This window comes from Haemorhous mexicanus, chromosome 21 (genome assembly GCF_027477595.1).
Source record: "Haemorhous mexicanus isolate bHaeMex1 chromosome 21, bHaeMex1.pri, whole genome shotgun sequence".
NCBI classification, from domain to species: Eukaryota; Metazoa; Chordata; class Aves; order Passeriformes; family Fringillidae; genus Haemorhous; species Haemorhous mexicanus.
In genome coordinates, this window is record NC_082361.1 from 3,464,540 (window position 1) to 3,479,922 (window position 15,383).

The window sequence follows — 15,383 nt, forward strand, 5'->3', positions numbered from 1 at the left end:
AGAACTTATGGCCTGATCCTGCCACTGGGGACTCAGACATGTGCTTAAGTTACTGACACTTGCTCAGTCCCTATGCATCAGCTGAGCTGCAGTGATCAACTGGGTGCCCTCCTTTCCCTTGGCAAACACCAGGTAGGAGTCCTGGCTTCCCTCTCAGGGAAATAACACATTTTGCAGCATGGTTGGGCTTGGCTTGGAGCCATGCAAATGGTTGGTTACTGTGGCTCAGGTGACATGCAGTGTTGGAGCCTCTAGTCACAAATCCCATTTATCCCAGTGAAATAACTGAGGTTTTTCTGTCAAAGGATAGGCAATACTAAGGGTGAGTGAAATATGGGTCTCCTCAAGCCAGGTCTCATAAGCTCTTGGAGGTCTATTTCACACCCAGGATAGCTCAGCTGCCTTAGAAGGCATAAAATCAGCAGGATGGCTTCTGTGGTAGTGTTGGAAACAAAAAGGTTTTATTAAAAGGCAAAATAACAAAGCTCTTTACAGAGAAAAACCGAGCCAGGTGCATGAGATCCTTGCCCTGGTAAACACCTGACAAAAGTGATTAGTTCCTTTATTCTCTTCCTTTTCTAGTAAATTGCTTAGGCAGGACTTTTTGGCTTCTGTCCAGTTAGCTATCCTTAAGTTTGAGGTGAAGTCCCCCAGGTCCTAGAGATGCCTTTTCACCTAATTGAGGAGAGAAACCTCTGGGCCTATTTCCTTTTTAAGGGGCCAAAGGATAGTTTTGTCACTCCGTCAACAGGGTGACACATTCCTATAGATGAGCTGTGCTAGGGTTTCTGCAGGGCATGTCCTCATGGAGCCTGTCCCTGTGCCGTTTCAGAAAAAGGGAGTGAAGAGGAAAGCAGACACCACCACGCCCACCACGTCTGCCATCACTGCCAGCAGGAGCGAGTCCCCCACGCCGCTGTCGGACCCCAAACAGGCCAAAATCATCGCGCGCAGGGAGAGCGGCGGCCGCCCCATCAAACCACCAAAGAAGGACCTGGAGGATGGAGAGGTCCCTCAGCACGCAGGGAAGAAGGGCAAACTCTCTGAGCACCTCAAGTACTGTGACAGCATCCTCAAGGAGATGCTCTCCAAGAAGCACGCAGCCTATGCATGGCCCTTTTACAAGCCCGTGGATGCAGAGGCCTTGGAATTACATGACTATCACGATATAATCAAACACCCCATGGATCTCAGTACTGTGAAAGTACGTCCTCATTTACCACCTCTCTTTGCAGGGGGTCCCTCTGCTTGCAGAGGATTGGCTCCTTTGTGGGAGGGGGAAAGGGAAAGGGTGGAAGCTGAACCTGTTTGGATACCAGCTGGATATTTTTATATTTTGTTTCCTTCCCCTCTCCCTTTTTTGCCATAACCTGGGACAGGTTTTTTTTTTTCTGCCCTGCAAAGCAGATGATGTACACAAAGCAAAGTGCAATGGCATCCTCTCCTCTTTGTGGACAGTCCAGGTATTTAACTGCTGTTCTTAGGATTGTGTTGCACTCTGAGAAGAGGAGGTGCTTTATTTCATAGGATTCAATTGATGGTATCCCATTTCCAGAAGCTGCTGCCTGCCTACTTGGTGGTGGCAGATAGGCTTACACTGAGCAGTTCCAACTGGGATGTGATGGTACTTAGGGAGATATGTGCTGGTTTTGTGGTTCATGCTTGGCTCCTCAAGAGTTTAGCTTAGCACAGTCCAATATTGTTTTTCCCAGTAGGTTTGGAGGTTTGCTGAATCCCTCCATGAAGCAAAGCCATGTCTTGTAGTTCCCATCTTCTTGTGAGCCAGGCACTGGATTCTGTGTTGGTGGAGGGCAGACTTTCATGTGCAGGAGGTGAAGATGTTGTTGCTGGCTTTCACTGGCACTGCCAGAAGGGTTTTACTGCCAGCTGAGCCAGTGCCTGGGGTTGTCTGAATGCCCAGGTGACAGAATGGCAGCTGTGGTTGTGATTCCTGCCCTGGTACCCAGGAGCAGCATGTCACACTCTGATGTGCCATGCATCCATCCTTGGGGTTCTCTGGGTCTCCAGACATACCTGCAGCCTGCTAGTTGAAGCCCCAGGTGATTGCAGGAAGATTAGAGATGGACAGAGTGAAATCCTGACCCTCTCAAATATTTCCACATTTGCTTAGGTGTTTTCTTATTGCAAGAGATTATTGTGCTGTGTTCTGAAAAGTCTAGGTGCAAAGTTGTGATTTCTTGGGTTGGTGATTCATTCATCCTTAAATCTCTTTAAGGTCCTGACTTCATTCTTCTAAAATTGTACACCTCTGCCCCTTTCTGGCAAGTGCAGGTGGTATCCTCCCTCTGCACCTGACTAGTGTAGGGTAGAAAATTGGAGACAGGCTGATGGCAAACCCAGTGGAGTCTTTTACACCTAAGGACTCTGGGTTTCTCATTCCACATGGTAGTATTTTTCTTAATTAAGTTGTTTGAAGTGCTGTCTGGTATTGGTTTTTTATGGAGTGTTTTATTGTCATTGCTCTTGGCCTGCAGATCATGGTGTGACTTCTCAGAGATGCAGCTCATAATATGTTCACTGTGTGGAACAGAAACCTGCCATTTGCAGGCAGTGTCATTTTCCAGTGTCAGGGACTTCCACTGTGGCTCTGAAAGGTTTTTAGATTTAATTCTGCCCAAGTGACAATGGCTGTGATAAAGCAGCACAACTAAGGGCCTCCAAACTAACCTGGGAAGAATTATGTTAGAAAGTAAAACACAAGCATTGCTGCAGCTGTAACACATCTTGTCTCTTATTTCTGTGGCTGTTACGTTTGATTTTCCCCAGAGAGTATCCTTCATGTCCAGGAGCAATTTTTCCCAGGCAGAGTTGTCTCCAGGAGGATTTGGAGGTTGTTTTCTCTGTGTGAGGTGGAGGAGGCAGGTTGGCTGTTGTCACTGTGCCAGGGGCAGGTGAGATGGAGGGGCTGTAGCTGAGCTTGCTGCAGCCAGGAGCAGAGGGATGTGCTGGAATTTTGTGCTGGGGCTCAGACTGAGAATGGGAACAGCTGAAGGGACAGGATCTGTGAGCTCACCACCTCAGTTCTCTTTATCAGAGAAGGATAGGGCAGAACTGCTTGGAGTAGGAAAGGGTGGAAGTGTGAGGAGAGAGGCACCAGCTGTAATTCCCTGTGAGGAGTGGGATGCACTGAGGCTGGAGCTGCTGCCCTGTCCCCAGGCAGGCAGGGACCACTTGCAGAACATCCCTGTCCCCCTCTGTGGGGCTGGGGGCCCTGGAGCACCTCTTCTGCTCCATCCTCTGGCTGCCAGGTCCCAGCAGTGACATGGATGTCTCTGCCTTTGCTTTGCTCAGTGCAGCAAGCCTTGCTGTGCAGGATTTCCACAAGGTGTTTACTTTTGGAATAAAGCACTTCCTCCAGGGATGTAACTCTGCTCACCCCTTCATTTTCCTGCAGTTCAGGGTCTTGAAAGTGAGGAGACATTTTTATGTCCTCTGTGAGCAGGACAACATTAGACATGAGGAAATAAATTCATTAACAGTAAAGATGATTAAACAATTGATTGAGGGGGAAAATGAGATTTCTGTGGCAGATGCTGTCTGTGGGACAGAGGATGGCTGAACTGCCCTGCCTGAATCCTGATTTCCAGTTGTAAATGTAATCACTTTTTTTTTTGTAAGCAGCTGGATATCTCCTAGTGTATTTATAACACGATATTCCAGCCCACTGGTTTAAAGTGCTTTTCTTTGTTAAGCTAATTATTCTTTATAATAAAACAAAACAAAAATCCACAGATTAAAAACTGTAGAGCTAGAAAACTGTTGAGCTTGGATGAAAAGCAAAGCCTCAGACACTGGAATGTATTTCATAGGCAATAATCAGACCCTGAGTATGCCAAACAAATATAAAAAGGCCTTTCATGCAGTAAGATGTATTTTAAAATAAATGGGCCCTTTGGTTTGAACATATGTTTTGCTTTGGAATTGGCCTGAGAGGCTTTTCAGACAGGAGCACCACAAACCTATTTCCCTTTCTGCTTTTGTGCTGTGCCTTCCAAGCTGTCTCCTGGTTTATTCACCAGGAAAATGAGGTCTCCTGACAAAAGTTTGACAGATGTCTGGCTGCAGCACGGCAGGGAGCAAGGCTGCAGGGATGTCACCACCCTGCACCAGGTCTCTCAGAAGCTGAATTCCTGGAGGTGAAATTCTGCCCTTTTCACAACAAAAAACAGCTCCAGGGGTCTTTGCAGTGTTTCAAGACAGAAGGTCTATCACAACTGTGAAATTTCTGTAGTTGTGTGAAAAATGGGAATTTCGCTAGAGCTAGGGGTGGGTGACAGCCCCTGAGCATCCCTGCTTGCTGTTGGGATGGGGGATGTCTGTCCCCATCACGTCCCCAGTCTGTCTGCCAGTCAGCCCTTTCCTTCTCTGGGCACACAGGTGCCCAAGACATACAAAAGGGAAGCCTGTAAGCACTTGGCAAATAGAGAATTTCTTTAAACCCAGGTCTTTTAAATGCAAATGAAACCTAGTGTTAGCTTCTGGTTCCTTTCAGCAGGAGTAATTGGAACTAAGGTTTTTTACATAGTAGTAATATATGCATCAAATCAATTAAGTGCTAGGAATGCTACAAACTGCTCTCTAAACCCAAGTCACTGAGTCCCAAACAGCAAGAGAAATGGCTGGAAGTGAGAGCTGAAAAATAAGAGAAAGGAACAAGGTACAAATATTTGACATTTATCCTCACTACTCTAGGAAATAACATTATGAGTAGGTTCATAAAGGGTGAAGCCTGTATCCATTTCTATCAGTTGGACTTTTAATTTAAGCGTGGGAGTTGTAGTTTAACTGTAAATGCCTATTTTGCTGTAGGAATTGCAGGGCAAGCCTCCTGCCCTCTGCTAGCAGGAAGTCAGAGTTAGATTTTTCATGATCTTTTCTGCCCTTTCAGATTTACAAGGCAAATATATCCAAGCATATGTAGAAATACACACTTCAGGTACTCCTGTAATTGGAACTTGCTTGCTGACTCTTGCCCTTTCCATCTATGATCCTTGTTTCTATTAGATCCTGATCCATTTTTCTAAATTATTTTTCTAATAATTTCTAAATGTTTTCTGGTAGAATGTGGACCCTGACAGATTTATATTGTACTACTTAGAAAACAAGGCCAGCTTAGAATCTTAGTGTTTAAACTTCTATGAGATATCAACTTCTTTGGTTGCCTGGTGTTTGCTTGTTTTATAAAGCAGAAACTCTGCATGTTATTTAGGAACCAATAACCCAAATCAAACTTCCATTCTCTTAGATGGGATTTTTGAGGCTCTTCTGAGGTTCATGTGTCCTCCATGCAGTTGTTAAAAATGCCTTTTGCTTATGGCTTTTCTTTTTTCTTTCCCCTTTGGCTTGTTTATTTGCAGAAAAAGATGGACAGTCGGGAATACCAGGATGCACAAGGTTTTGCAGCAGATATTCGGTTAATGTTCTCTAATTGTTACAAGTACAATCCTCCAGACCATGAGGTGGTGGCCATGGCCAGGAAGCTCCAGGTAAAGGTGTTGGCAAATGCATCTTCCAGAGTGTTTTTTAGTTCAGATACAAGGTGAGATCCAGGTGTGGATCTGCTCTTGGCACCAACAAGGGAGATTCCTCCAGCCCTTGCAAAGAGCTTCGTGCTCTCTGCAGGACTGTTGTGCTCTTCACATGGCATGGGCCCAATGCCATGTTCAGCTCCTAAAATATTATAATCCTTGGTTTTAAAGTAATTTTGGGGGATTTTCTTGGGCTTTCCAGATAAGCAACCATATTCTGTATGTTATTATTTACTTGTAGTGCACAAAGACCCTGCCTCTGATGTATGTGAGACCAGAGTGAGCTGTTTGTGGCCAAGGCTCCTTTGGTCACCAATTTTTCTCCTTTTTGCAGGATGTCTTTGAGATGAGGTTTGCAAAAATGCCCGATGAGCCTGCAGAGGCCCCCCCTCCACCTCCCCCAACAGCCCCAGTGGTGAGCAAAAGCACAGAGAGCAGCCACAGCAGCGAGGAGAGCTCCTCAGACTCCGACAGCTCCGACTCCGAGGAGGAGCGGGCGACTCGGCTGGCCGAGCTCCAGGAGCAGGTACTGCACCATCCCAGCTGTGTGTCCTTGCATTAAACAGAGCACAGCAGCAGGAATGGTGTCCTGAAAAATCCCACCTAGGCTGGCGTGCAGGGAAACATTCCCAGCCTAAGGGGAAAAGTATTCAGCTGTGCAGTCAGTGCATGTTGGATGTAACAGTAATTTTCTTCAAGATGGTTTTTCTCTCAGTGCTGATGCTCTCTCCCTCCTTCTGGGATCCCAGAGTATGAGCTGCTTGATTTTTGGCTTTAGGATATACTTACACCTTGGGATGTAGAGGGAAGGGTTTGTGGAGGCAGCAGTTGCCTTGCCTTGATGGTTTTTGCCCTGTTTCCCCCCAGCTGAAAGCTGTCCATGAGCAGCTGGCTGCACTGTCCCAAGCGCCAGTGAACAAACCAAAGAAAAAAAAAGAGAAGAAGGAGAAAGAGAAGAAAAAGAAAGATAAAGAGAAGGAAAAAGAAAAGCACAAAGTCAAAGCTGAGGAGGAGAAGAAACCCAAGGTGGCTCAACCACCAAAACAAGCCCAGCAGAAGAAAGCCCCAGCTAAGAAAGCGAACAGCACAACCACAGCTAACAGGTGAGAGCCGAGGTGCCTTGAGGGGAGAGCCAAGAGCTTCCAGCTCTGTCCTTAATTCCTGGGGAAGCTCAGTAGTTGTTAATTTGCTGCTGAATACTGTTCCCATTCCCAGACAACTCCAGGGAGTCTTTAACTTGGAGCTGGCAGTGGAACCACTGTGTTTTCACTGTCCAGCTCTTTGAATCCCTGCCTGATTGCTCTCAGATAAGGTTTTGGGGGTTGCCTTTTGTGTAGCCACCAAGAACGTGCCATTTCATGGCTGCTCCCCTGCTGCTACTTGGGCTCATTGTCACACTTCACAGGGCTAAAATATAATAGGAACACAACAGCTGATCTCAGGCTGCTGAACTTTTTCAGCACTTGTGGTGCTGTTCCAGCCATCTGACGAGAGCTTCAAAGCCAAGAGCATGGGGATGTTTGTTACGAGGGAGTCAGGGAAAAAAAAAAAAAAGAATTCATTGCTGTGTCCCCATGAATGTTTTCATGCTTGACAACCTCCCCAGGCAGCCCAAGAAAGGAGGCAAACAGACATCTGCAACCTACGACTCGGATGAGGAGGAGGAAGGGCTGCCCATGACCTATGACGAGAAGCGACAGCTCAGCCTGGACATCAACCGCCTGCCCGGGGAGAAGCTGGGCAGGGTGGTTCACATCATCCAGTCCAGAGAACCTTCCCTCAGAGACTCCAATCCTGACGAGATTGAAATAGATTTTGAAACCTTGAAGCCCACAACGTTACGAGAACTGGAGAGATACGTGAAATCTTGTTTACAGAAAAAACAAAGGAAACCATTTTGTAAGTTCACCTCCCAGGGCTCGTGTTCCCCCCCAGCAGCTCTTGGGCTCACCTGTGGAGTCAGGGCATGTGTATTGAGAGTCTCTTATCCACCTCTTGGGTATGTGGTGGCAGGAATTTTTAGAGATTCTTTTCTCCCAAGGAAATGTACAGAAACTTCCTGTTTTTCTCTGTTCTTTCTTCTCATGGTGTCCTGCTGCAGAGACCTGGAGAGCCAATGTGTTCCTCTGCAAGACCTGTGGGATGCCTTTATTACTTACCCAGGCTCTGGAAGGCCCTGTAAAGGTTTCAGTCTCATTGTGTCAGGTGTTACATGCATACATCTGGAAGGATCAGTTTCTTATCCTGAATAGTTTAGCATCTAATTAGGAAGGAAACAAAAAAACGTGGCTGGGATCCAAACCACCAAGGCAATAAATGATTTGCACAAGGTTACCTGGTTACCTGGGGATTCTGGGTGTGTCTGAGTTGTGTATTCACCCCAAAACTGCTCTTGCTGTGTGTCATGGTCACCACATTGACCTCACCCTCTGCCAGTTCAGAGGGTGAATGTCAATCTGCTGCTGAGTGTGTGGTTCAGTGTGGGACAGACTTTGTGTCTCGTCCACAAAGCAAATTCCTGCAGCCCCTGGAGAGTTCAGCTCCAGCTGGACAGCAGTAGGATCACTTACCTGAAGTGCTCCTGGCCCTCTTGGTTAAGGGAGTTTTGCTTTTAAGATTATGACACAAAAGCTACTCCTTGCTCTTGCAGAGCATCTCCATTCCTTCCTCAGGATTTTCAGGAAGGCCTAAGCAGAGCACAGACTTTGACCTTTCTTTTTGCTTTATTTTTTTTCCCCCCAAATCCTTCACTGTTGGCCTAGCTCAGGAAAGGATTTTCCAGAGTTCTTAGGAACAGGAAGCATCCTTCAATTTTGGAACCAGAGCACAGAGTAACACAGATAACCTCAGATATCCACTCTGTGAGCCTGGCATGCCTGAGCCCGGCTGGACTCCTGTGCTGAGTGTTCCTCTTAGGACTCTGCTTTCCAGTTTTCTTTTTTCGTTGGTTTTTTAAATAAAACAGCTCATAGAAATGTAGGTATTTCCTTGCTGGATCAGGCAAAATATCTGGCTCCTGTCTTGTGCTTCCAATCCTGGCCAACACCTGTGTTCAATTACTCCTCCTTTGGAGGAATATTTCCTTTCCTTGGCAGTGTGAGTGTTGCTGGTCCTTCTCACCCTTTCCATCCTGATGCAGTTACATTCCTGTTGTCTGCCAGCCTTTGCCTCAGTTGGTTTTTAATTTGCCTTTGTTTGTTTTGTTTTCTATTTAGAGCAACATAAACCACAGTAGATTCTTGCGTGAGGGGATCCGAAGTTTTAATGGCAGATGCTTTTCTCCTGACAACCTTTAATGGGACACTTTATTTTACAGGGCAGAAAACCCATGTAACAATTCTGTAATTACAAATCTGTAATTATTGACCATATAACTGGCTGGTAAGTAACCTGTAATGACAAGGTTATTACATGGATATTTCTATCTTCTAAAATACTTTCCAGAAGATCTCTCTTAAAAAAAATTGCATGTTACAGGATGGTGGTGATTTGATGAGCAAGGCAACTTCAGGTGTTGTCTTCTCTCTGGGATGTGTAGTTGCTGTGTGAGCACTGGATGTTGGCAGTGTCACTGCAGAGTGTGCACACAGATGGACATGCCCTGTAAAATAGTGATGTCCACTCTTTCCCCCTGCATCCCTGCACTTTCAGAAACTCTGCCTTCCTCCCCCACAGCTGCCAGTGGCAAAAAGCAAGCAGCAAAGTCAAAAGAAGAGTTAGCTCAGGAAAAGAAGAAAGAACTAGAAAAACGGTTACAGGACGTCAGTGGGCAGCTAAACAACAACAAGAAGCCTGCAAAGAAAGGTAATGGCTTTGCCTTTGTGGGAAAACAGCCCCCCAAAGTGAACAGACTTTGTCACAGGGTCAAAACCTCTGCCTTGGGTTTGTCTCTGTGACAGGAACCCTCTGGGAGTTCCCACTGAGCTACTGTGTGGGGCTGCTTTGGCCCCTGGCCAGGTGGGAGCTGCTGGGTGGTAAATAGGAGCTGTCTGAGAGGCAATTCCTCCTTCAGAGGGAGGAGGATCTTCCCTGTGTTCACCTGGCCTGCAGCCCACATGGGGTTAACAAAATCCCAAACCCCCACTTAGCTCAGGATGCTCCAAAAGGTTCCCCTGGTGCAAACAAAGCTTTCACCAGGGGATTTCCTGTGCTCAGAGGTGACACTGCCCCACTGCAGAGCTCCTCTGTGCATCCCAAATTCCACAGTCACTGGCAGTCTAAGTAGCTGTCATGGTTTAAGGTAAATTTGGGAGAAAACTTTGGAAGGGGTTCTTCTAAAAAGTAGATTTAATCAGCTTTTTTTTAAACTGGTTCAGGAAAATATTTCTTTGGAGAAAAGTGGAAAAAACCCCATTTATTTAATAAGCAAAGCAATTACTAGTACAAAAAAAAAAAAAGGGCATTATTTAACAATAAAGCTTTTTGCTGCTTTCAAAGAGATGATAAATTCAGAAAGTCTCTTTTGTGGGCTGTAGCTGGACTCAGTCTCTTATCAGTCTTTTTTGGTGTTGGAAATGCTGTGGCTCAGGCTTGGCTTGGTGGGCTACAGGTGTGAGCTGCAGGTGCTCTTTTGGCTGTGGAGTTTAGAGTAGGTTTAAACAGGTCTAAAGAAAAATAAAAACTACAGTTTAGGGAACTTCTCTGCCTCAGCTAGCTAAAAAGTAAGTAAAAGCAAAGGAGAGCTCTGTCTTGCTGTCTGTCTGTCTGCAGCACAGTCCAGCAGCAGGAATGTGGAGGAGTGAGTGCAGGGTTTAAAAACAAACTCCAGGCTGCTTTTCTCTCCTCCTTTGCTCTCAGAACCAGCCTTAAAGGTGCAAAACTGATTATCAGAGATTTAAAAGAGTAGAGAGAACATAAAGAACAGCTGGGGACAGCAGCATCCTTCAGCAGCGCTGCCCCGCCGTGGGTCCAGCTGGGCACCAAGGTGGGGCAGCCCTTGTGTGTTTCTGTTCCTGTGGGTAACCCCATCCCTGCTCGTTCCCGCAGAGAAATCCGGCTCCACTCCCTCCGGAGGCCCCTCCCGGCTCAGCAGCAGCTCCTCCTCCGAGTCGGGGAGCAGCAGCTCCAGCGGCTCCAGCTCGGACAGCAGCGACTCGGAATGAGCTGGGACACTGGGACACACACCCCAAAAACGGACACCCCCTGCTGCCCCTGCTCTGCAGTGTCCCCTCCCCTCCTTACCCCTGCTCTCGGGCCACGGTGGTCAGGTTTTATCCCCTCTCTCTTTTCTCTGACTTGTTTTTTATTTTATTTTTTAACTCAGTGTTACAAAAGGTATTTTCCTTTTTTTTTTTTTTTTTTGGGTGGGGGTGGGGGAGGGAGGGGGCTCTCTTTTAATAGGTCAAAGATCTTTGAGTGTGTGTGTGTGACTAGACTTTATGACAAATAGTTCCCTTTGCATAAAGTCTCTAAAATTTACATTTATCTGGAGAAAATTGGTCGAAAATGGAAGAACTTTGAGCTCTTAGCAGGAGATAAATAGAAAATTCTGCAAGGTTTGTAGTACATTTCCCTCCCAGCCCTTCCCTCTCCCCAGAATATTCTCTTTTAATAAGCCTGCCTGGCTCACACAAGGTAAAAACCATCTTTTTTTAAAGAAATCTCTGTAAAATGGTACTGTATCTGAAAGATGTTAGCTTTTGAACTAGTTGGTGTATTTGTTATTAGCACTAGTATTCTTAATCTCCAAGTCTACAGTGTGATGAAAATGTCAGATGCTATCATCTTTTTACATAAAAACAACAAAAAAAAACTCCAAAAAAATTCTCATGTACTGTGGATTGCTAACATGCTTTTTTTTTAATCTTGGTAGAGGCATAGGCACCTGTTCAGGAAGGTCCTGAAGCATGAATTTAACTTTTAAGCACACAAGCAATAGAAGTTGGTTGCATTTCTTGGTTTTCCACTCAAAAGCTTCACTTTTCCTGGGGATTCATTGGGAAGAAGGGAGCAAGGGACACACTCGAGTTTCTTGGGAATGTTATTTTTACCATTAAGTAGATCATTTCCAGGAAATGGGACACTCTCTATGAAAGTTTTCATGGGATTGACAGGAGGGTTTTTTTTGGCTGGAAGTTGTCAGCTGGAGCCTGGAGTGATCCCTGCAGTGACCAGGACAAGTCATGTGCCCATTACTGGGCACATCTTGGGCATTTTCTCCATGACCAACACCTCAGACTGGGCTTAAAATAAAGCAGCACTTGAGCTCCATCTGAGGCTGAGCTGGCAGGGGAAGTGGAGAGGGGTTTTGTGTGTGTTTGGGCTTTTTGCTTTTGAGTTTGCTTTGGTTTTCTCCCTTCTCCTCATCGTTCTGGTAGTGAGCTCCTAGAAAAGGGGGAGGCTCCTCCTGTGTCAGGCAGGGTTCAAGTTCCAGGCACTAAAATGTTTTACCTCAATGAAAAGAAGAAAGAAGGGAGGGAGAAGAAAAAAAAAAAAAGCTGATTTTTTTTAAAGCTTGTTTTTTTTCAGTCCAGCCTAATGTTTTGACCTGCATTGCTGCAATCCAGCCTGGTTTCAGTGTCCCTAATTTCATGTATATACCATGACTTTATTTATTAAACATCATTGGTCGTTTAAAATATAATAAAATCTAACAAAAGCAAAGCTGGGGTTCTGCAGGCCAGCAGATAGGAAGAATTCAATGAGGTTTGAACCAGATTAAAAAAAAAACCAAAACAACAACAACAACAAAGCAAATAAAAATCCACAACTTCATTTAAATACCTTGGACTTTCTACCTACAGGTGCTACAGTCCAGTCTCTCGTGTGTCTGGTGCTCTGTCATGTTTGGTGTGTTCATTTTTAGATTTTTTTCCCCCTCTTTTCACCCCAGCCCCCTTTTTTCCTGTTTTGTACAGATTTTGGAGACATACACTTCAATACAATTTTATTTTCTCAGCGGTCGTTTTTCCTCCCCTTTTTTTTTGTTTTGGTAGAATGATGGGGGTTTTATCCTTTTCTAATCCAATTTTAGGAAAACACCAATTCTGTAATTCCATCCAATTTGTAATCTGAGGGGCAGAAGTTTTATTATTGTAAAGAAAAAAAAAATACAGAATTCAAGAGAAATGTCTGCCTTTCCCTCTCCAGCACCAGCCCCTAAAGCTGCCTCTTCCCTGTGGGGTAGCCCTAAAATTCACCTTCTGTGCTCTCCCAGTGGTGCAAATTGCTGCAGATTTTATTTTCCCTGCAGGTGAGTGGTCCTGGAGGCCCCTCAAGGCCAGCCCAGATTTCCTTTCACAGCAATTGAAAGAAAAATATTCAGATTTTTCCTGAAATTAATTATTTTTCTTTTCCATTAACAATGAAGTTCAGTTCTGATTTTATTTTTTTTTAAGTTCTGCCCTTACAAAACCTTCCCCCAGCCAGATCCCTGGTAATATATTTTCAGAATTTACTCTGAGGAAATGTAATATTCACCTAATTAAGAGCTTGGGTTTCTTTTTAATGGGGTTGGGTTTCATCTGTGTTTCTCCTGTTGCCTGCGACTTGAATGACCAAAACCAAGGAATATTTTAAGGAATAATTGCAACCAATTCACTGCCATGGCTTTTGGATAAACAAACTCCCAGCTCTCCCTTCCTGGGACCTTTTCCTGCGTGCTTGACCCTGAGCTCTGGTGGGCAGGACAAAGCGGAGGCGACAGCATCACTGCCACAACAAAACCTGGGAATTTCAGCTCTGCCATCAGGAAGAGCCCCTGGAACACACAGACATCCCTCAAGGGGCTGCCCCACCAGAATCAGCTGGGAAAGCTGGAGCCAGAGGGTTGAGAAGCAGGTGTGAGGTGATGGGAGAAGGCGCGGGCTCGGCGCTGCAGGAGGATCCCTGCTGGAGCTGGAGAACCCTCCCAGCCTGGGGCTTCCAGGAAAACAACCTGCCAAGGCCACCACGGAGTGGGAACAGTCTGCTGCACATCTCTGATCCACCAGCTGCAACTTGGGCTTCCACTTATGGGGAAACTTTGCACGGAAAGTGAGGTGTTCCCAACAGAACGGAGCAAGGAGAAATCCATTTTGGCATGCCTGGGGGAAGGATTTGGTGACTCCTCCCTTCCAAATGTTGTCCTTACACTTCTCCATCCCCAGCTTGTTTGTAGTGCTCTTTATCCCCACCATGTCCATGGGGGTGCCTCTTGTACATCCTGAGTTTCTCCAGGAAAGAAAAGATGTTTCCAGTCCAGAGTAAGTAGCAGCAGTCCTAAATGAGTTGGGAACTGAAGCAACAGAGCATTTATTTAACTGGGTTTTATTGCATGACACGTCAGTCCAGATGTCACAAAATAACTTGGAAATGATCAAACAACGTTTGAAGGACATTTTTAAACTTAAGAATAAAAAAAAAAAAAAGGAAAAAAAAAGTGAAATTTTTATGGTAGAATTTTTCTTGAATGAACAAAGTTTAACTTTGTTTTCCAGGGGAAACTTCACTGAAATCAGTATGATTTCATATGTATGCATACACACAGAGTTTTATTGAAACTGCTTTTTTCGGACTAATTCCTGTTTTGACAAAATATCTGACCAGACCTTTCTCAATCAACCAGCATTACTGCACCTTTTAAAAAACTTTGTGAACCTTTTCTCTGATTGTAAACTCAGCCTGTCTCGTGGCTCAGTGGGACCAGAGGGAGATCCCCATCCCAGCGACCGAAGGAGTCTCAGCTCTCTGCACACCAAATGTGTCATCCACACAACAAAACCATTGCAGTTTTTGTACTGAACCTTGCCTGCCCCCAGGCTTTGGGAGTGTGGGAGTGATGTTTCAGGGCTGTGTCACTGCTGGCAGGGTGGTGACCCCCAAACACACACAAACATCATTTCTGTGTGTGGAAATCCACAGCTGAGTTCCCCCTGAGCTCTCTTCCCTCTTCTCTGTGTGGTAGAAGCAGACTGCAGTTACCTAATCTAGTTCTTTCTCTGCTTTGGGGACTTTTAGAGCAGTTTTTAATTTTGGTTTTTTCCTTGTTTTGAAAGGAATGATGTTTTTTTTAAGCTGGGGTTGGAGCTGAGGGGAAGGGATCGGGGCATGACCAAGACAAACCACAACCTTTTTAGTACTGGATTTTAAATGTTCAGTCTCTTCTCAACCCTGTGCAGTTACCACTAGGGCTAACTGTGGGCAGGCTCTGCATCAGTTAAGAGAAATTTAGGATTCCTTACACAGCAGCATTATCTTGCTTGAGCTGCATTTTGTAAAGAAAATGGTATTTGCATATCTTTTTAAAATGTCATTTTTAAAATTTAAATTAAACCACCAGCTAGGATTTGACACAGGCCACTTAGAACACAGCCCTGATACTGGCATAACCAATCCAGAAAGATTTGTTGTTGTATTTTTTGTTTTGTTATTTTGGGGTTTTTTTAATATTTAAAAATAAAAAAGAAATTGTTACTTTTCTGTATGATGTGCATGCAAATTTACCGTAACTCTTTTTCTTAAAACTTTTTAGTGCCATTTCTAGTATATTCCTGTAAATGTCAGTTATTGAAAAGAAATGAGTCAATGTAAGTAGTTTAGCTTGTTTATTGCAAATTGCTGGCCTCAAACAAAACAGAATTAAAAAAAAAGAGTTAGAAAGTAATCTTTGATGTTACTGGTAATCACGGACCCTGGTCCTGGGGCATTCGTTTTGTTTTCATAATAAAAAGAAAAATTGTTTGGTGTGTGCAGTTTGATCCCATCTTTTCCCCTCTCCTCATCTTTTCCAGGTGTGGCACTCAAACGTGGACTGGGCAGTGCCAGGAGCCAAACACCAGGGTGTTGAGTCCTGGAGTAATTTGGGAGTTGTTTTGGGGAATGTCAGAGTGGGGCAGCTCTGGGGTGTCTCAATCA

At 45.0% G+C, this 15,383-nt stretch overlaps 1 protein-coding gene across 3 annotated transcripts in view; it reads left to right on the plus strand.

Annotated features, from left to right (window-relative positions):
- The window catches only part of BRD3 (bromodomain containing 3), a 39,247-nt gene extending 24,021 nt beyond the window's left edge, over positions 1-15,226 (plus strand). For 2 of the 3 annotated variants that reach the window (XM_059864886.1, XM_059864885.1), the window contains exons 6-12: positions 833-1,204; positions 5,379-5,507; positions 5,884-6,075; positions 6,417-6,652; positions 7,156-7,448; positions 9,225-9,353; positions 10,536-15,226. In XM_059864886.1, the coding sequence (XP_059720869.1) occupies positions 833-1,204; positions 5,379-5,507; positions 5,884-6,075; positions 6,417-6,652; positions 7,156-7,448; positions 9,225-9,353; positions 10,536-10,651 (1,467 nt within the window). In that variant the 3' untranslated portion in view covers positions 10,652-15,226. The other variant, XM_059864887.1, reaches the window with a different exon arrangement.
- Positions 15,227-15,383: the final 157 nt, after the last annotated feature.